At 43.3% G+C, this 21,903-nt stretch overlaps 1 protein-coding gene across 3 annotated transcripts in view; it reads left to right on the top strand.

Annotated features, from left to right (window-relative positions):
- LOC135451325 (cytosolic carboxypeptidase 6-like) overlaps positions 1 to 21,903 on the top strand; it is an 876,962-nt gene that overhangs the window by 678,825 nt on the left and 176,234 nt on the right. For all 3 annotated transcript variants that reach the window (XM_064720414.1, XM_064720413.1, XM_064720412.1), the window contains one exon: positions 17,844 to 17,958. In XM_064720414.1, coding sequence (XP_064576484.1) covers positions 17,844 to 17,958 — 115 coding nt within the window. The remainder of the gene's footprint in view (positions 1 to 17,843; positions 17,959 to 21,903) is intronic.

The raw sequence follows: 21,903 nt of genomic DNA, 5'->3' as shown, positions 1-21,903 counted from the left end.
TGTGAGAGGCTATACACCCAGGTTCCTGAGCTGGAGGAAGTTTATGATGATTTAAATCCCTCAGGCTGTAGTCATGTGATTTACACCTTTACAAGGTGTTTTCTGGAACTCCTGCACAGAGAGAAGGTGAGATGGTGACAGGGTGTGGAGGTGGACCATGCATGAGCTGGGTGTTCCTGTTTGCAACTGCAGAGGAACCCCAGAATTTTGGAAACCTGAGCTGTCCCTGAGAGAGGAGCTGTGGCTGAGACATCTCTCCCCACCAGCAGCAGAGGCTGCTGTCCCAGCTCTTCTGTTCAATCTGCAATAGCAGGAGCAGAAAGCTGGTCTGCTCAGGCAGGCTCACCCCTGTGTGCTCATCCCTCTGCTCCCAGTAACTCCTCAGCCCTGGGACAGCAAGGTCAGCTGTGCCTGTGCAGCTCAGAAATGTCAAAAGTGGCTTTGTTTGATTTGTTTTGCCCTTTGCCCAGAGCTTTGACTAGCTCTGCTTAACTAATCCTCTTTGGAATAATCACAGAGCTAAAGGAGCCCTTGGTCTTCAAGGGGGAGCATGGAGAACGACTTTCGCTGTAGAACAACAGGCAAATTTAGTTTGTCTCCATGTGAGATTGCCCAATTAATCTCCTGAACATCCTGGTTTTGCAATGTTTCTTGACTGCTCATACTTTTGGATAACATAGGCTTAAAGATAATTTCCTCCCAGCCCTACCAACCTCCCTCTAGGGCAAAGCACATCATATTTGTACACACTGGGGCACTTTGCTGATGTCTGAGGATAGGGAAAAAGAGAAAATACTGATTACCTGGGCTTCATGATCATGTGGCTTTCCTTAATATAGTCTGGTTTTCCCACTAAAAATTGTAGCCTGAGTAGATTCAGAAGGTGTATAAACATGTGTGCCCAGTTATCAGGGTCCTTTTCTGTGCTTATTGCTCTGTATAGCCATGGGCAGCAAGTCCTGCACTTTTAGGGAGCAGTATTACCTCCAGAAACCAGATCTTCTCTGGGGCAGGAAATAAATATGCAAAACTCAAGACAAAGATGTAAAAACCACAGGAGGTTCAGGGTTGTCTTTAGACCTCAATTTCATGACTCTGTTAATGGCAAAGGGCTCTGATAAGTGACCATCACTGCCATCAAGGAATCCAGGCTGAGATGAGCCCTTTCAGTCAGTGCAGCAGTGTGTGAGAGCTGTGCTGATCAAGCTGTAGGTCAGCATTCACAATTAGGAATCTCTTCTAGTTTTTATAATTTAAGCCCTTTCCATTTTTCCTTCAGCAGTGCCCCAGCTCTTCCTCACAACTGATATTCATCTTGCTGGTCTATTGTTTCCAGCTTTGTCTTCTGACCCTTTGTTCTTTGCCTGCCCTGGCTGGGTTCAGCTGAATTGATTTTTTTCGGGTTGTTTTCATTTTGTTTTCAGTCCTTTTGTCTCGAGGTGCCCTGCACTTACCTTCCTGCTCCTTCTGCTTTGCTCTCAGGAGCCAGCACTGATGAGTGACTGAGACTTGGCCGCTGCAAACTTTCCTTTGACACCAGGGCAATGGGATTAAACTTTCCCTCTGCCCCTGCACAGATTGCTCACAAGCTCCTCTTGCATTGTGCTCATGTTTATGAGAGCCATGCCACCCTGACTTCTCCAGCTTACAGAAAAAAGGGTGCACAGCTTGTCAGGAGGGCAAGAAGAAGGGACTTGGGATGAAAGCAGCTTTCTGCCCCAGACAGCAGCCCTGTAGAGCTTGGCTTTGCTCAGGCTGAGGCTTCTCTGCACTCTGGGCATGGAAGGAAAGGGTAATGGGGCACATTCATTTCCAGTTCTGCTTAATTTTACCTACGAAAAAATGTAGGCATGAATTGCTTTGCTGGGACCCTAGTGCAGGGACAAACTTCTCTTAAACACTTTGTAGGCAGGAAGGGTAAATTGAGGGGAGTTTTGAACAATGGAAAAGGGCTCTGTAAAATGTCACTCTGGCCAGGAAGGTTGGTTCCCTAGTGACTGGTGTCACCCCTAAGTGGCAATTTCCAGATGTGCCCCATAGTGTTAGTTCAAGGGTCAAATTACTTATTACATGTTCCACAAATGGTAACACACTCCTGGTGTCTGTGTTATGATTTGGAGGTTATGGCATTAGTCTTTGCTGCTGCTAAATATAAAAGATAATTGGAGATGGATGAAAAATAATTAATTTGTATTTTTTTCTAATGCCACAGGTTTTCAAAGAGTGTTTTGTTATAAATTTCATACAAGCTCGCTAATTTTTCTCCTATTTTCCCTTTCTCTTTTTTTTGTTCCTCTATTTTTTTTGTTACTTTATCACTGATGGAAAAAAAATGTGGTGGGGAAGAGAAAGAACAAAGAAAGCCAAAGATCTGCGGTCAGTTAAAAGAAGAGGAAAGGAGAAGTCTGCAGGTCTCCTTATGTGATATTTTGTTCAAAATTATAAAAGTTTACTCCAAAATTTTCAGCCACTGGCACAGTGTGTAGGCAAAATGCTATAAAAATGGATTTGGTTTATATTATTGGCAAGCAGAAGCCAAATCTTTGGGTGACTACAGAACAAGTGTGACACAGACAATGACAACAGGGCAAGTTCTGGTTCAGCATGGCCTCCACCTACCCAAAAGGAGCATCACTGAGCATTTTAAATTTTTTTAGTGATTAAAGTCTGAACTGCTGTGATGATTTTAGTACAACTCTGATCAGCTTCATGTCCTGTTCCCTTAGAAACCCTTGTGCTTGGTGTCATAGCAGCAAAGGGAGAACAGGAGGGTGCCTGATTCCAGGTACAGGAGAAGCCATTCAGCCTCAGTGAGCTTCTCCTGACCTCCCTCATGACCTGATGATTTGTCAGAGAGTCAAGAGCAGAACTGGAAAATGCTGTGATCCAGGTGCCATCTTCCAAAGGCTGGGTGTGTCTCTCATTCCTGGGGAGAAACAGGGAACAGAGCTGGAAACCTGTTTGGAACTGCACCCCTAATTCCCTGCAGGAATTCCCTGCTCTGGAGAGAGCGGATCACTGGGATCTCAGTTTGCCCAGTGTGTTCTGTGTTACCTCTCCCTTCTGAAATCTGGCTCCTTCATGCAGCAAAAGTGGCTGTTTATTAAACTTAAGTTTACCTTTAAGACCTTAACATTCAATCTGACTGTTCAAGGTAGAAAGTTAGACAGTCCTCGCCCCTGGTCACATGTGAACTCTGATTTTTCTTCCTGGCAATGCTCCCAGTGGCCGAGGGTATCGAGGGTATGAGGGAAAGAGCACCTTGACATCAGCTGCTGTGGTCACAGTGCTGCCAGATTTCAAACCCATCCTTGCAAAGTGCTTGGGGAGAGTTTCTGTCTGGAGCTTGCTGGCACTTGAGATTTCATTTGCATCTGAGGCAGACTGTGAATGTAGAGTGCATTAGAACATTTCCACAGCAATTCTTATTCTGGAATGAGAGCATCTTATGCCTTCTCAGTTTAATATGCTTCAAAGTTGATTTTGCAATAAGACTGTCTCCAAACAGAATTCTTTAGGAAATAGGGGGGTTTTTTTTAGCTGCTTCTTCCTAAAACAGCAACAAGTAACCCCCTCTATCCTTGGAGGCCTCCTGAAAGTTATATCCCTCTGACTTTTCTCCCTCATACTCCTCAGATGGAAACATTTATTTTATACCCTCATTGAGAATTTCACTTCTTCACAAGGAGAGATGCTTGTGGTGGTCCTACTCATGTGAAAAAATGTTGCTGATTATTCCCTTTCCAGTGCTAATTACCATCACCTTTAGGATCTGCAATGCATCTTCATTTTCACAGCAACATTTGCTCTGGAGTGGAGGAAGGGGCTTATGCCATCCTCTGCTGCTTAACAGCCAGGAGCACCCCTGCACTGACAGGGAGTGACCCTAATTTATTTCTGTGGAGCTTTTCCTTGCCTGGATGTCATGCAGTGTAAATAAAAGAACAGATCCATCTCCAGCAATGAGGGGCAGAGCAGAGCTTTTGCAATTTCTTTCTTCATGTAGAGACATGGTCATTACTTTTTTTTTATTCCTCTATAAGACAAAATAAATAAACCACAGGGAAAAAAGCTTTTTCCTGCTGGAACCCAGTTGCAAGCAGCTATCCAACAAGTCCCCTCCAGTACCACTGAAAGCAACTTGCAGATACACAACTTTCATCTCTGAGTAAAGGGGAGCAAGTTGAGATGCAGCCAGCATTTTCTTGGCCATCAGATCTTCCCTGAGGATTAGGTTTTTGTTTAATAAATCACTCCTTTTTTTCTTTTCCCCAGAAATAGTTCAGGTGTTACATACAAAATACATACAAATAAAGTCCCTGCTATATTTGCCTGTCAAAACTGAAGCTCCAGACTTTGCTGTGCAAATGGACTTCCATGTTTCATTTCAGTTTTTACTGTCCTTTGACACTGATTAGAACAGCACAGCCTCTGCTACCTTGATGCCATTGTCAGGGAGGAGATGGACAGAGAGATCTGCTTTATTCTGGTTTTGCTAATGTGGTACTTTTGGATGTCTTTGAGGGGCAAACCCAGAGCAGGCAGGAAGCTCCCTCTGGCTCCAGGGGACAGGTGGCTGCTTCTGAGGAAGCTGATGCCACTCTTGCCTTTCTTATGGCCAGAAATAACCACAGGAGAGTGTAAAACAGCTCTCCATTAACAGGATTCTTTCTCTCTCTGATTCTGGTTGTCCATTTTAGAGCTGCTGCCTTGCAGTGCCAGCAGACTTTGTGCCCTGCTCTGCCCTGGAGCCTTGCAGGTGTCTCTGCCTCTCTGGGAAGGGAAGAAACTGCCTTGTGCCTTTTCAGTCACTCTGAGGGGAAGGACAGGCAAATCCTGTAACAGTGAAGCAGTGTAACCTGCAAACCCAGTAAAGTGGAAATCAATGAAGCAGCCAAAAGGTGCCATTACAGCTGGCTTAGTGCAAGTTCTGTGTATCAGGAGTCACAAAGTGATCTGGTTGTTCGTGCCCACAGGGGAAATGAGGGGAATGGCTGTGCAGGTTCCTGCCAGGCCAAGCTGCCACTGTGTGGATCTGGGGAGTGTGTGAATGTGCCACATGTGAATGGCAAAGCCACATCTCCAGCAGAAGTGAAAGCTGGGGTTCAGCCCTAAGGAGGGGATGCCTCAGCTCTTCCTTTAGCTGAGTGGATTAAAGTTCTGGGCTGAAGCACAAGAAAGAGTTCCTTTCCCACATCCCAATTTTCTGCTGAGTCCTGTACCTGTGTCCTCTAGAGATCCAGAGTGTGATGGTGCTCACAGGGGTCTTATGTTGAAGGAAGAGACAGAGATCTGGCTCCATGTTTCAGAAGGCTTGATTTATTATTTTATGATATATATTACATTAAAACTATACTAAAAGAATAGAAGAAAAGTCCTCCTCAGAAGGCTAGCTAAGCTAAGAATAGAAAGGAATGAATAACAAAGGTTTGTGGCTTGGACAGAGTCTGAGCCAGCTGAGTGTGATTGGCCATTAATTAGAAACAACCACATGAGACCAATCACAGATCCACCTGTTGCATTCCACAGCAGCAGATAATCATTGTTTACATTTTGTTCCTGAGGCCTCTCAGCTTCTCAGGAGGAAAAAATCCTAAGGAAAGGATTTGCATGAAAAGATGTCTGTGACACCATAGCATTAGGGCACCACATCACCCATGGGGGTATCAATGTGCTCCTGCTCCTTCCCAGCCATTTGTGATCCACTTTAATCCCAGCAGTGGTGGCACCAGGAGTCTGTCTGGCTGAGGAGCCCTCTTGTGATGTGGCCAGCAGCAAATGTCTGCAGGTTGTTGAAGATAAAGGCAAATTAAAAGAGATACCCCCAATACTCTCCCAACACCCTAGAGCTGAAGGGAGCTTGGTGTGAGTGAGTGATATTCTGCAGAGGCCCTCTGGTCTGTGTGTGCCTGCCTGACTCAAACCTGCTGCCTCTGGGTCTTTGCTTGGCTGAGCAACATGTTTGCAGATGCTGGAAACCGTTTTTAGAATGTGTTTAAAAATACATATTTTTCATTCCTTGCCTCGCATTATTTATGTAATGCCCTTTCCCTTTTTCACTGTGTATTAGATTTTCATATGTAAATGTATTCTGTCTGCCTCCAGAGAAATCCACCTTTTGCCTTCTCAGCTTACAGCACATTCTTTGCTTGGGCTGCTCTATCCATCTTCAGGTTTCTGCAGTTCTTGTTGTGACCACAGATAATTCTGTAAGAGCTCAGTGTGGCTGCTGCTTTGTCCATTGAGCCTGCAGAACAGCATTCTGTGACAGATCCACGGGTAAAACTGGGTAAAGTTGGGTAAAACTAGTCCAGCTCCCAGTGCCCAACTTTGTTTAACCAAGCACACTGAAATCCCAAAGGTTCCTGATTCCCAAAGAAAGGCACCTGTGCCAGGTTATGAAAGGTGACTCTGGTCATATAGGAAGTGCTCTGAGTCTGGGGAGACAATTCAACAAAAGGCTTGAAAGGAGAGCGTTGATCCTCTTTTGCTATTCCTTGCAACTTTTAGTGGTTTCCCAAGTAGAAATAAGTCTGCTTAGTCCTCCTTGTGTCCATCAAAGTTTATTTTTGTCACTTTTATAGCTCTGCTGGGAATCTTTTCCCCAGTGCAGGCAACTTTGGAGAATTTACACTTGTGGTGCAGTCTTGTTGCCAGCCCTGGGAAGGTTTCTGACCTCCACATCTGCAGTTGTCATGATGGGCAGGAAAGCAGTCATCTGCCAGGCTCTGGGGAGCTCAGCCTGCTCCTGGGTAAAGCAGCAACACTCCAATAATGATGCAGTTTCTCTGTTTCCCTGCAAGACCCTTACAGCTCTAAGTAGCAAACTGGAGAATGAAGTGATTTTCTGTTTCTGGGTTTTTTTTCCCTCCTTGCTGGTGCTGTTGGTGGACAGCTGAAACTCCCCTTCAGGGCCATGGTGAAAAGTCTGGTGTTTTGTGAGTTGATAGGGATAGCAGGAAACAGTGCCTGGGTTAATTCTGCCAGGGTACATCCCTGCTTGACTCTGGCACATGCATTCTGGATTTTACTCCCCTTATGTTTATTTTTCCCCTCGTTGCAACCAAGGTTTGCCTCTTGTCTTGCACATCAGGATAGATGGAATCTTCTGCATATGTCTGTTCAACTCTAGCTGTATGTAACATTAGTTAATTCTGTAAAAATTGAGGGCCATAATGCAGTGAATATTTTTTGAGCTGACTGGGGGACTCACACTCATGGGAGGGACATACTTTGAATAATAATGACCAAGCACATCATATTCTTGAGGTAACATCTTGAGAATGATTCTGATAAATCCCAAGTAATTCATTAATGAAACAAGATCATCTGATCCTTGCAGTGCTTCTCCAGGAGCCCTTTTGTTTTCCCCAGGAGGAAAAGAGGCATTATCCAGGGGGTATTGGTAGGCTCATTTTGATGCAAAGAGAACTCCAAGCTCCTTACAGCATATTAAGGAAATTAAAGAAAGGAAAGCCAGCCAAGGAAGCCACCCACTCAGTCTGTGCTGTGCACTGAATTTAGGAACCCTTCAGGCAATCCTGAAGCAGGAGCTGTGTGCTCCTGCCAATACCTCCTCACTTTGTCAGCCTGACAGGTTCTTTCAAGTCACAGCTCTTTGCTGTTGCATCAGTTCTGCTGGAGAGCTGCACAACTGCCCCTGGGCCAGGGGAGATTAGTTTGTGGTTAAGCAAGCACCATAAGCCATCAGGGTAATTAAGGGGCTGAGATATGAGTTCATCTCTGTGCAGGGCAGACAGCCTGCTTCCCTCCGTGCAGGTTTGCACTTTTCACCAGACAAATCCAGCCCTGGCCTCATTCTGCTCTCCTAAATTAGTCTGCTCCTTTGAAGCTTGTGGGCATCCCATTGCTGCAAGGAAGTGGAGAGGCAGAGACCATGAAATGGTGTGAGGGATTAACCTGGTGCCCCACCTGGGCTGGTGGTGCTGCTGGGGAGAGCACAAGTGCCCTGCACCCAGAGCTGCAGTGGAATGAGGGAGATGGTGCCACCAACACCCCACTGCTGCTCTGATCAAGCATCCAAGCACCCAAGCTTCAATCTAGGGTTTTTTTTCCTCATTCTATTCTTATTCTAAAGTCTGAAAAGATGCACAATCCGATTCAATGGCATCCAAATGAGTCCTGAGGCCATAATTGCTGCATCCAACAAGTGGGAAAGGGTCAAACTGTTTGGTTCCTTGGGGTTTCTAGCTGTTAAAGTGCCAAAGCATCAGAGGAACTCTTAAGGCATGTTAGAAGACAGTTTTATCAGAACAAGATTACATGAATGTATGACCTAATAATTACATGAATTATACGATCTAGGGCATCTTTTGTAACAAGATCATTTAAGTGTCTTATCATCTACTCAAGTCTGTTTAGTAATGTTATTTTTTCTTTTGGATTTTCAGACAGGATCAGGCTAGTATAAAATATCTAGAGTATTTTAAAGTAGGAACTAGACTTGTCCTCTAAAAATGCTTACTTGTCTTTTCTTTTGTTGGCTGACAATTTTAACAGGCAAAATTAAATGCCACATTTTACCCTCTCCAGGTAATCCTGTGAGGTTCTGAGAACCAGCTATAGATTGTGGAATACTTTGTGTGCTCCTTTCTGTGAGGAAAGGAAAGGAAAGGAATGGGGAAAGGGGAAAGGGTGAGAGTATTCAGGGCTGCAATTTTGAACTGACCAGCAACACTTGTTGTCTCTATCACCAAAAGTCTTTCCACCTTGACCTCTACAGAACTGATTTTCAGAAAGTGCTTACCTTTAGGGAAGAGTGGGCTGGGGAGTTGCTCAGCTCTCACTAGTGACAGCTGAGTAAGAGCAGAAAAGTTTCAGAATTTTACTCAACACCTAGCATTTTGTGGCCACTTGCCATGTTTCCAGCTACAGTCGGCTCCAATGAGCTTTCATGAGTTTGTTTGGAAAATCCATCTGCTGGTTTTGGCCCCAGAGATGCCAGTTTTGCTGCCCTGCAAATCTGGCCATTGCTATCTCAAGTTGAACACACTAAGATAGCAGACTCTGGCAGCAACTTGCCAAAAATCAGCAGTGCTAGAGACTGAGATCTGGCATTCTGGCTCCTGGTCCCACATCCCAGTCACTGGGAATGCCAACTTTAATTATGTTTTGCTGGCAATGCATATCTATATCTTTTCAGCACTGAATTGGGATGTTGTGCTCCAGCCAAGCACCAGCAGCCGCGTATCCTTCAAAGCAGATGTGAATCTTTTTCTGAGGAAAGAGCAACAGCTCATAAAAATACATAGGAAATCCCAAACACTCATCACTTAGCAACTTTCTACACTGAACTGATTGTACTTGTAGACTGCTGATTTGTGACTGGCTATTCCAGTCACGTCCATTTCTCTGTGTATTCTCCCTGTTTGAAATGCATATGGAGTGTCAGGGTCTGGAACTCTTTGGTGTTCTGAGGCCTTGTTTCCACAGCTTAATATAGAAGTCTCTCAAAAATACTAGGATAGTGCACATGAAAGGCAGTGGTGTAAATGTGCCTCCTTAATGTGGAATATCCATGATAAATTTAAAGGCTTCCATCCCAGTCAGTCCTGTCCAATCAGCAGACATAAAAATGGGAAACAAGGTCTGCCTCGTGGTATTGTATGGTCCATTTCCTTACCCAAGAGTCCCAGAATGTTTTACTATGGCATAATTTTTCCAAATCTTCATTGAAGTTGCAATGTGAATAGATGCCAGATACCAATTGAGGCTGTGATGGCAGAAGTGTCTCCTGTATCCTTACAGTGGTGTGAGAAGGATTTTTATGCCTATGTGATTCTGGAAAACTGTTGAAATTATTTTCTCTCTCATATTGACAGAATCCAGCTGGGGGGTTCCAGACTGCTGTTCCTGTTGCTACCCATGGATTTCTGTTCCATCAACACCAAATTCAAGATTAATTATTTGCGAAACCCTGGGCTAACTGTAGTAGGGAGGGAGGGAATGGTCAGGAATGATGGGTGTTTTAAATCTTCTTTAAATCAATTACTCTCTGTGCTTACCATGCACATTAAAATTGGAGAAAATCCACAGTCCCTAGCTCTGCCATTTGAAGTATTTGTTGCCAGTCATTCTCAATTCCTTTGCAGCAGCCCCTCCAGCAGAATTGTGGTTTTCTCTGGAGCTGACATTAGCAGTGTTCCACTAGCTTGGCAAAATGCAGTGAGGACTGTGTTCCCTGGGAGACTGGCTGTTTTCCATTTATTTCACTGCTCTGGAAACAGGCCTAGCTGTAATGGCCTAACATATCTTAGAACAGGAAAATTACTAATTCAAGTCAGTGAGCATATTTTCATTTTAAAAGAGTAACAAATTAAATAAACTCCCTGCATTTTGCATTTGAGACCTCGGTGTTTCATCTGCTGTAATCTAATTCACCCATTCATTTCCTGCACATTCATTTTATCCCATTATTTGAGATTTCCTTTGCTTTTAATCCTGTGTTTTGAAGAGACCAAGAGTTACAGCAGAGAATAGATGAGAGACTAAACGGTAAATAAAAGAACAAACATGCCATAATATAGCTTGATGTGTTTCTAATCAATCTGCTTATTGCAGCTGGATCCTTAGTTAGGTGGGCAACTTTTCTGTCTCAGGCTGATTAAAACTTCTTTAAAAATAGGTGAAGTGGGGCTCTGTGCACAGTGTACAAGTGGTAACTGTTGGTTTGGTTTTTTGGATTTTTTTACAATAGCTATTATGGTTGCAGGTTTAAAAAAACTTGAAATAACCATGGGAACTTACAGACTTTTTCTGGGGTGCTTTTAACCAACAAACTCATGCAACAAAATCTTCTTACTTAGCCCTGAAATATTTACCAGTCTAGCTGGGGACAAATTGCTGTGTGATCAAAAGGTTTGATACTCCAAGAGAATCAATGAGCCTTTTTCTTTCTGTACCCTTCAGAAATAATGTAACCAGGGATGTCCTTCCTAGAGGTGTCTCACCTGCCTTGGTGGGCTCTGATGTGTTTTGCCATGGGCAGTTGTTGCTTGGTTGTTGTCTCCCTTGAGACCTTCCTGTCCACAGGAACCACTGGGGAAAATTGTTCACTTCTCTGCATTTCCAAACACCTGGGTTGCTTTTCATCATGTGCCACCCTCAGGCCTGTGCAGGTCCCCTCTGAGCCCTTCCTGGGGGAAGTCTAAATGAAGTCTGAACATCAGCAGAGAAGGCAGGAGAAGAGTCTGACCTGGAAAGTGGGATCTGAGGGATACTCACTCGGGTTTGGTGCAAGGTGCATCCCTCTGAGAGCATCCTGCCCTCCCTTGCCCTGCTCCTGGGTGTGCTGGGGGTGACCAGAGAGGGGCTCAGGGAAAGCAGACACTGCTCTGCATCTTCCCAGTCCCAGTTGCAGAAACTACGGAGGGAGAGGCACGTGCATGCAGTTGTACACCAAGAAACTGGTGACATAATTCAGACATCAAATTTCCCTTCCTCTAATACCATAAGCAGGTGCCTGTTTTGGTTTTTGCAGCACTTCTTCACCAGCCATAATAGCTTTTGTAATTTTGATGAGATAAACCTTGGTTTTGTCATGGATTCCAAGGGGACCTTTGAAAAGATAAAGCAACCTATTTCTAAAGCATTTAAAATCTATAGATTCTCTCTGGACTGATGTCAGCATCACCCTTCTTCACCCCTTCCCCTGCCCTAGAACCATGTCTCTGAAAAAGTGTGAGACACTGCAAACAAAACACACTGGAGTTTTGTCAATCTGTTTTTTCACATTAGGAGGAGGAGCAGAACTGGAAGAAGGGGCAGAGTCAGCATCTGTGATGATCTTGTACATATGGACCCCTCTGTGATGATCTTTTGCAGGAATAATCTTGGTGACAGCATGATGTGAGATCCTGTCAGTAACCTCGCTATGAGTCAGCTCTGCTCGTTTATCACCCTTCACATGCTTTTATTTTTGTTCTTGAGTTGTGCTGAACATTGAAGCACCTCATAATAAGGCATTTTTGGGCCATTTCTGCCTGTTGGGCCCTGCTGGGGCTGCACTGAAGGAGCAGCTGTGTGTTCTCTGGAGCCCACCCCGGCACAGCATTGCTGTGACCTGAGTTGGGCAGGGTTCAGTGGGAGTGTGACACCTTCCCCACCACGCGGGGGTGGAGAAGAGGGTCCATCTGTCTTCGTCATGTTTTGTATTTTTTTTGTTTTGATTTATGGTTTTTTTCCTGCAGTTCCATGAGACAGGGCAAAGGCTGAACAGATGAGGGCCCTGCTGCTGAAGGAGAAACACTTCTCAGGCAAATGGTGGCACAGTGGTGGCTTGCTGTTGTTTATTCTGTGTATTGCACTTGCTTTTTGGAGGCAAGATATTGTAACTGCTTGGACATTAGCGTCTGGATTGGTTTGGGTTTTTTTCACTGTCACACTAAAAACCCTCTCCAAAAAGCCCAACCTCATATTTTTGCTTTCTTACTCTCCATTCAAACATAGCTATAGTGTCATTCACATTGGATTCAGTCTCCTTTAACAGTGTATTTCAATAGTTTCATATGAGCATAAGCATTTGGGACTTTTTACATTTATTTTCCAGTGAATAGATCCTATGGCTGTTGGAGCCCAATTGTCACATTCTCTTTAACCTGCAGGCTGTGGTGATCTGACTGAAGGGTACCAGCAGCTACCCAGCAGTAGGAAATGGGTCTGAAAACATAAATCACTCCTTTCTTGGCATATACTAGATACAGTGCAGGGTATGTTTGCATTAGCAGTTGCCATATTGCATTAGGATCTGTGCTGATTAGATTTTCACTAATAGGACCAGGGCAAATGTATTATATAGCTGCACAATTAAATATATTGTCAGGCTGTGGGTGAAAGGATGGAGTAATGGAAAAAGCAGGAGATAAGGCTGGCTTTTCTTTGGAAGGAGCAAATGTGGAGAGGTCATGTTAGAGCCAGCAGGAATTTTAAACGGAGTTTAAGGATGTTGGTTGAGGAAATGTCTTGACAGAACAGTGGAAATGACATGTTATAGAGGGGTGAGTGATTAAATTTCTTGAGAAGAATCAGCTGATAATTTGGGCTGGGCAGAAAGATGTCACAGGACCTAACACTGGAGCAGATGAGAGGAGCTGAGCTGCAGAAGGCAGGAGAAATTTGAAAAAGTGCATTCAGCCTTGAGAAAGAATAATGATAAGGAAGTGACTCAGAGTAGAAGGGGCTTGGTCCAGATTTAGTGCCATCTCAGTTGAACTGAGTTTACCAAGAAATAAACTTTTTAACAGTCTGACATTTTTAAGTCAATGTGGCTGTGTCTCTAATTCTTGCAGTTGTGAGTATTGTTTTCCCTTTTCTTTGTTTTCAATTCTTTATTCCCTTTTGCTTGCAACTATGAAAATCTCCTTGAAGTTGATGTAAAGACTTTGGTGGATTTTTAGTGGACTATGAATAAGCCTCTTCCTGTGTCATGGCTGAATGCTGATTTCTGAGCTGTTCTGGTTCCAGGCAGCATCTATAATTGCACATAATTATTTGAAATATAAAGATTTTAATTGCTTTCCAGAAAGCTTGGGAGGACAATAATCCATATTGTTTTGCTTCTTCTAATTGGAGAACTTTTCCACACTGTAATGTGCCTCGGTAGGCCCATTCCATCACATTCTCTATCTCATTTTGAAGTCTCTTGAAGAGTTAATACTTCATTATTTGGCTATTTTCCTTGATCTCCAGCCACAGAGGTTTGTGTCTTTAAATAATACTTGTCTTATTTTCCATAGCTGATGTGGCTGGTTCAGATTGGATGATTTCCTTTGACCCAAACTGGGGCCACAGTTCGAAGATCCAACCAATCTGTGGGCAGCCCTTTTTTTTTCTTTAATAGCAGACTAATTGGCAGACCAATTAATCTGCTCATCTGTGAAAGGAAAATTTATGGCAATAAGTAGTTCTATTTCCAGAAGTCATTCTCTAAAGCAACATTACAGTGGCCTTGTTTACTTCATGCCCTGCAACACGATCCAGTGCTTCAACAGTACCACAGGTCAATTAGTGGACAATTTAAGCAATTATTAGCCACTAACAAGGGTGACTGGCATCATTACCCTTCCTGTTTACCAGCAAACTGTTATTTTAATACAAAGATCAACAAATAAATTAGGGCATCTGTTGTATTGCCATGTCTGCCTTGAAGTAAATGATATTAAATGGGCTTTGGTTGCTGCCAAATTCTTAACCCTGGCCTAATGAGATACACTGATATGTCTCTTGCTGATTACAGGAGCTGTAAAATTAGGTTTGTATTGATTTATTAACAGGAGGACCAAGTTCTCGGCAATGGTATTTTTTGTTTAATACTCTGATATCTGTCTTTTTATTTTAAATATTATTGATCTGGACTATTTCAGGCAACCCAGAACTATTGGGTTCCTCTGAAGGACAAAGCTATTTCCTAGTCGTATTGATTATTTGGATACTTACAATAATTTTAGGGCAAGGTTTGTATATGTAAATGTATGCTTTTGTCTCATGCCTTTCTCATGCTCCTTAGAACTGCCTCTACTTCCAGGTTAGAATTCTGAGAGATATTTTTAACTCTTCCTTGGTGTTTTTACAATGGGGTAAGGCTTCTTCAGGTTTAACTGACCATCTGCTAAGTAAGAAAATCAAGTAAATCTCCTTTTGATGGGTAGCTTGGCTGCAGCATCCCAAGCAGATTGGGGTGCCTGGGGAGATGCTGGGTCATGTTTGACACCAAGCTTTGGGTGCCCAGGATCCTTTACTTGGGTGCAGCAGTGAATCAGGCACAGCAGACCCTCACCCTCTGCATGTTTAAGTGCAGCCTTCCACACCACTGCATGCTCTTTCTTGGGAACAGAAATTGCCTGCAGAAGCTGAGAACTGCAGCTTCCGGTTGCCAAGATGCCCCTGCCAAACTCTGAGAAAAGCAGCATCAGTAACAGAGGGGGGAGAATGGTTGGAACCCAGGACATTCCTCTGACTGCCCTGGAGGGCTTGAAACCCTGGCAGGGGGCTCAGAGACCCTGGCATGGAGTCAAAAACACCAAAAACACCTGTGCCTTCGATTTTAACCCATGGAAGCAATTACCAACTTTGTGCGAAGAGTTACAAGACACAATGGTTTGAATAGAATGATAGTGAATTTGTCACAGGGTGAAAATGTAGAATTTTGGGGTTTTTAGAGTAGGGGTTTGAGAGGCAAGATGGAGGAACCTGGGGGTGTCTTGTCTTTCTCCTTCTCCTTCTTGGCCTCCATCTTCTGCTGGGACGGTGGCACTTCTGGATTGGTTTAGAATAGAGACAAGCTGTCTAACATAGGTGATAAGTATTGGACAATTATTGTAAATAAAGCACATGTGGTTTTTAGTATAAAAAAATAACACCATCCTGAGGGCAGCCAGACTGCCTCAACCCAACCTGCTGGAGAGACCTCAGCAGGTTGGAGAAAGAATGTTATAGATAAGAAACAACATACAACCTTGAAAAGCAGAACTGACGCATCTCTGCTTCTTCTTCTGTCTGGGGGCTGGGAAAAAGAGACTTTTTAACATCTCAGGGTCATCTCAACACCAGAGACCTCACCAGGAAACGAGCAGAACCTGGACAAGCCTCTCCATGGCACCGTGGCAGCCACAGCAAAAGAAAGTTTGGGCTCTTGTGTCACCTCATGAAAGAAAAGCAATGATCCACAATGCACATGATGCGATATTTGTGCTGGTTTTATTTCCACTTGAAGGTTCTCATCCAACCTCAGATAAAACTTGTTCTGGACACACTGATTTCTGAATGGTTCACTCCTCCAAGTGTTTTAGAAAACACAAACTGATGAGTTTGAGTCTAGCTGAGTCAAGTTGCAAGCTCTTTAAAATTAAAACCGGCACAGAGTCTTGAGAAACCAAGGACTAAGTGAGGGGTTGTTTCCCTTTAAGTGATTTTGAGCCCTCCAGGTGTGAGTACTGTGGATTGTGTTTCAGACACTGCCAGGAAACAGTCAGAGCAGCAGTTTAACGTAGCTAAGCTTTTTGTGTTTGCATACAGTTAGGAAATCTGGTTATTCAGGATCCAACTGTGTCCCCGTCGCTCCTCCATGTTCTTGCTGTTGGATAATGAACAAAAGTCACAACAGCAGCCAAAAAGCAGATCAATGTTCAGTTTCCTTCATCGAGAGGAGGTAATTGCAGGAACATTTCCTGAGAAATATAATTATGGATATGCTAATTTGCCTCAGAAATTCAGGTTTAGTTTCTTCTCAAGTGGAAGACCTGGTTACAGAAAGTTCCTCTCTCCTCTTCAGGATTAGTCACTGAGACATGGAAAAATTGCTGATGTTTAGAGTCAACTATGCCTTGATCAGCTCAGACATTTCAGAAGCCTCATTTTTCTCCATATGCCTCAGAAAATTCAAATTCATTCCAACAGCAGCCTAGGTTCAGACTTTCTGGTATTTGAAATACAATGTGGGCCTTAGGAAATTAGCAAAATGAAGGAGTCATGCAGAATGTGAGATTTTGGTCTCATCTTTAATGCATGTTCCAGCCAAGCTGTAAACAAGTGCATTTTAACCTGGCATGAACATGGGGTTTAGGGGCTTTTTTTAACACTTTGATTGAATCACAAAAAATCAGGTCTGAAGTCAGCTAGTTAGCCCAGGCCATCCCTTCTGTGCTGAATTATTGCTTGTTATAGCTATTCCCTGAGGCTTTACCCTGCCCAGTGTTAAATGTTTCTGATGATGGAATTCCACTCTTACCCTGGAGAGACAATTCCACACTCTAATAGAGCTCACCATTACGGAAATTTTACTGATGAGCAGCCTTAATTTTTCTCTGCTTAATTTTATCCTGTTACTAGACCGTAGTGATTGATTTATTCTGGGGATATTCAGTAAATGGTTCCTGCTTCACAGGATGGACCTTACAATAAATAGCAAATTGTCATGACCTATCTGTGGGTGTCCTGAGATTACACAGGAACTCAATTTATCTCCACACTAATTCCCTGGAAGCTATTTCTGTCAGTACCAACTCAGTGGAGGGATGAGCAGTGAATTTAGCTGCCAGGGTCCTTCTCCTGCCCCAGCACCAGCCCTGGGCTGAGGAATATTCAGTGGCTCCCCAAGCACGAGGCCAAGAGGAAGGAAATCCTGCAGGATCTGGTGCTGGGATGTGCCCAAAGGAAGGGCATTTAGGATCTGCTTCCCCATCCCTTGCCTGGGTTCCACACTAAAGGAGCTGCTGAGGTGGAGTTACTCCTGGTTTTTATGAGTGTAAAAGAAGTGAAGAATATGACCTCATAAATTCCAGCGTACCAGTGGCACAATATCCCTGTGCCCAGTGCACATATTGTGCAACTCTCCCAAGTTTTGTGAGGCGTTTTACACCCCTTCATACATGCAGGTGATCTGAAATCTGTGTTCTTACATCATGGATAGGTCTGGGTGTATGCTGAAATGAACTTGAGATGGCTTATCTCAACAAATTTCCACTCACAAGGTGAGCTCTGTGCAGGCTGGGTGTGAGGGGTAACTCCATTTCTCCTTTTTGTTATTGTGGCTTAGCTGATGAGCAATAACTTCTCCCTCTGTGGAAACTTAACAGTGTCTGGCAATGCAGCCATGGTGTACTTGCATTATGAGGACAGATTCAGGTATTTCTCCTTAAAGTTCTTGGAGTTTTAAGCAGGTGCTGCATGATTGCAAGTGGTTTGTTCTGTTGGAAGCAGGAGCAGTGCCAGGAACCAGGAGGAATCATCATTCTAATCCTTTATATGTGAAATTTCAAGTAGATATCTGGAAATCATTGATGTCACAGACACCCCTCTTCAAACTCCTTTTTAATTTTTTTTCTCAGGTATAATTGATTTCCTCGTGAGCCACCATCCAATTGCAAAAGTACTGAGAGACCATCTGGTGTTCAAGATTGCTCCCATGCTCAATCCTGATGGAGTTTACCTAGGAAATTACAGGTATGATGTGGGGGGATGAACCCATTGATTCCCATATTTGCCTTATACACCTTGCACTGTTTTGTCATGGAATCTTACATGGCTTTTTTCAATTAATTCCCCTTGAACTGGACATTCTCACATGGCCATGTGCTTCCTGAAATTCCCCCCTAGGAAAGGGGCAAATAGGGAATTTGTTTGCTGCAGGAGGTAGAGAGCAACTCCCCAAGACAGCAGAGTATCTGCTCTACAGGCTTCCTCTCAGTGTGGGAGTTAATGTCAGCTTAGAGTTAGACCTTCGCTGTGTTTTATGAATGCACTCATTATGCTGCTCATCAGCCTCTATGTAAATGTGTCAGTCAATCACAGCTCCCTTAAACTACCCAGATCATCCATTAAAGTCACAGATTTCACTCTGTTATTGTACTGTAATAGATAGGGATACATGGAATGGAATAATCATTCCACCCTATGCTAATTTTGCTCCATTTTAGTGTTTGAATTACTACTTTACCACCTCCTCTGCTGAGATGGTATTCAGATAATCTTTTGTTTTCCCTAAAATTGTTTGCTCTTAATGCATTTATTTACAAAATAAATGTGTTGCTGGAGGTGATAATGAAAAGCAGTTGATTAGTTGATGATTTGTTTGTGGGGGCAATTATATGTACCACACAGTTCTCTGGAGAAGCCCCTGAGAAATGAAATATACTGCATGTGGTTTTGCTTACAGTGCAAGACTAAATAACACAATTCACTTTGTAGCCAGGCTACCTTGAGCTTTGATCTAATTAGGTGTTGCATTGCTAAGCAGAACAAGGCTGGGTTATTGTAAGAGCGAGGAGACCACTGAGGAGGAGGAAGATGGAAGGTGAAGAAAATGGGGCTGCTGGCAGCTCTTTGTTGAGGAAACAGCCTCGAGTTGTGCCAGGGGAGTTTTAGATTAAGAATTAGGAAAAAAAAATATCTTTACTGAAAAGGTGATCAGGCATTGGAACCAAGGCAGTGGTGGAATCACTGCCTCTGGAAGTGATAAAAAATGCATGGGTGTGGTGCTGAGGGACATGGATTAGCAGAGCTGGGTTAATGGCTGGGCTCAATGGCTTTAGAGGTCTTTTCCAACGTTTATGATCCTGTGATTTGTGCTCTTTATCCCTCCCTTTCTTTGCTCATTGTTGAGCTGAAGCAGCAGGGAGTTGTGGGGGTGACTTCCACAGTGGTTCTGTGGGTTCTGAGTGAAACTTCGCAGAACAGGTGGCTCCTTGCAGCTGCAGTGATGCTCACCCAGCTCTTGGCAAATCCCAAACCAGTCAGTGGCACTGCAGGGGTGGCATCAGACAGCACCAGAAATTTATCAGAATGTGTCACTATACAGAACAAAAACCCCAAAATGGCTCTAGAATCTGATATTACATCACTTTCCTTTCTTCCAGGTACCGTGCACATAAGCAAACTCCAATTGCAATTAAGTAGCTTTTGCTTTTCCCCTAAGTTCACTTGCCCTGTAGGGTTTTTTCCCTGCTCTGTTATTTATAGTTTTTGAGAGACATGCAGCTTTTTATAGGCATTCATATGGCTCAGAACTTGAAAAGCCATTTGGGAACCCAGGTAGTGGGAAAGGGCATGTGAATTAATTTGGAATTGCTGAGCTTGATGGTGTACTCTTGGTTTAACTTTCCATGATATGCAGGATTTTCAGCCCTCCTGAACTAAAGAGAATTTTAATGAGCTAGTGAAAAAATGAAAAAAAAACATTTTATTTTCTTGCAATTCTTCACTGTATTTACAAATGGCCTAATGTAACTAATAACTTAAAAATGAGGGTAATAAGCAAAATGCTACCTGTTGTCTCGAGAAGAATATTAAAAAGCCTAGTAATGTGCCAGCATTGCAGTTAACTAGTGCTGAGTGAATAATTTGCAGCAAACACTTTATTTCATGCTCATACAAAATCCACAAGCACATCACAATTTATTTACTTGAATTTACTGGATGAATGTCTAAAATAATCTCTAAGGATCACTTGCTTGTGTTTGAAAATTTAACTCTGAGGCTTCTCAGTGATTGGCTAGATAACTCTGCTTCGTCTCTTTTGGTCTTTGTTCAGATTAGCACATAAATAGGACCTTCAGAAGTTTTCCACATAGTGGGGTCTAACACAGATCTGTTGGCTGGGGATAACCTCCAAGGGGTGCCACATGCAGCAAGAGCAGTTTTAGGCATTTGAACTTCTTCCTGTTATCTCCCTCCTTCTCAAAGCAGCAGCTGGTGACTATTTCTTTGGTTCATTGGAGGTTCACATTCAGACTATGCAAGCTAAGATAATGATATGGGTAATTAAACCTCATGCTTGAGTTTGTAAATTGATCTCCTGCCAGTGTGAGAGAGGATTTTCTTTTACCCCACCAGTGCACAGCCTTGCACAACTGGCAAAGTGCACTGCTGGATGCACTTGGCTGTGCTCTGGAATCCCAGGCACCATGAGGAGCCTGAGAGTGTCAGCAGCTCTGGGAGGAGGGATGGGATGGGATGGGATGGGATGGGATGGGATGGGATGGGATGGGATGGGATGGGATGGGATGGGATGGGATGGGATGGGATGGGATGGGATGGGATGGGATGGGATGGGATGGGATGGGGTGGGATGGGGTGGGATGGGGTGGGACGGGATGCGATGCCATGGGATGGGATGGACTTGTTCTCATGGCACCAGGACAGGAACCAACCACTCACCAAGCCAGAGTGATATAATAACAGCTAATCTGGTGAGATTTTCTTCATTGCTATTTTTGGGGATGTGGGACTGACTGAGGGTGTAAGTCCCATGCTCTCATCCAAAATCCTTCTTCCTTTGTTGTTGTGAACTGAGGTTTAGGAGTTTAGGCCACATCTGCAACAGTGCCACCATGAATTGGCTGTTTTCCACAAACTGTTGCTCATTCTCAAGAGAACAAACTAAATGGGTTGTGACTCTGACTTGGATGTGGTAAAATTTTCATCACCACCAACAACTGAGTTTGGGACTGCAACCATAAAGCACAGACTCACCTGTGAGGAAAATTGTTTATATGTTGCAGGTATATTCAGGTGGCTCTAAAAGAAATGGTCATGGAAATTAATGTCAGAGCTCAGTGTATCAGGATGTATGGAAATGGGATGCTAAACTTTACTGATTTATTCAAGTTTATGCAAGAGTTTAAGAATTTTTATTCCTTTACAATTAGGAATGAAAAGATAAGGTGCCTTGTGGGATGTACAGGGGCAATTAAGCAGCTCCTTTAATTCAGAATGTTTAGGAAGTCTATACACAATTTGAATGAAAGCTTTTGTGGTTTTCAGTTTGGTTGGGGTTTTTGGTTGGTTTTTTGTTTGTTTGTTTGTTTGTTTTTGTTTGTTTTTGTTTTTCAACTCTCTTTTCAGTGGAAAAACCACCCTCCAAGTCCTTTTCTTGCTGCATGATTATACCCAGATGCTCCTGAAATACAGAATAATGACAGGTACCTGCTGTTCACTGTGGCCAAGGATGTAGAGTCTTTTCTAAAACAGGAAGACAGGCTTCTCCCTTTTCTTGAAGTTTTAAAGCCTGGTATCATTTCACTTCTAAGTGCAATTGCCTTTGCAGTTACAGTGCATGGATGATGTTATGCTGCATGGGCTTGATAATTAAATTGCCCAGGAAGATGCCATTGTTTGACCCAGCTAAAACAGAGAGTCTTCAGCATAATTTCCCCTCATTTCAAGCTGACAACTTGTCCTCAGCTCTCACCTGAATAGAAAGACTCCTTTTGCTGGGGGTAGTGCACAACTTGATCTTTAGCTTTAGTTTAAAAAAAAAAAAAAAGTGATACAAAAATAAAAAATATTTGTGAGTTTCTCCATAACACTAATCTCACTCTCTCTGATGGATTAAACTGTGAAACAGCTTTAGGAAATAAAGGAAAACTAGTGCAGTGAAGAGAGATTTCT

Source organism: Zonotrichia leucophrys, chromosome 8 (assembly GCF_028769735.1).
Source record: "Zonotrichia leucophrys gambelii isolate GWCS_2022_RI chromosome 8, RI_Zleu_2.0, whole genome shotgun sequence".
Classification (NCBI taxonomy): Eukaryota; Metazoa; Chordata; class Aves; order Passeriformes; family Passerellidae; genus Zonotrichia; species Zonotrichia leucophrys.
Note: the sequence above shows the minus strand (reverse complement) of the source record. Positions and strands in the feature narration are given on the sequence as shown.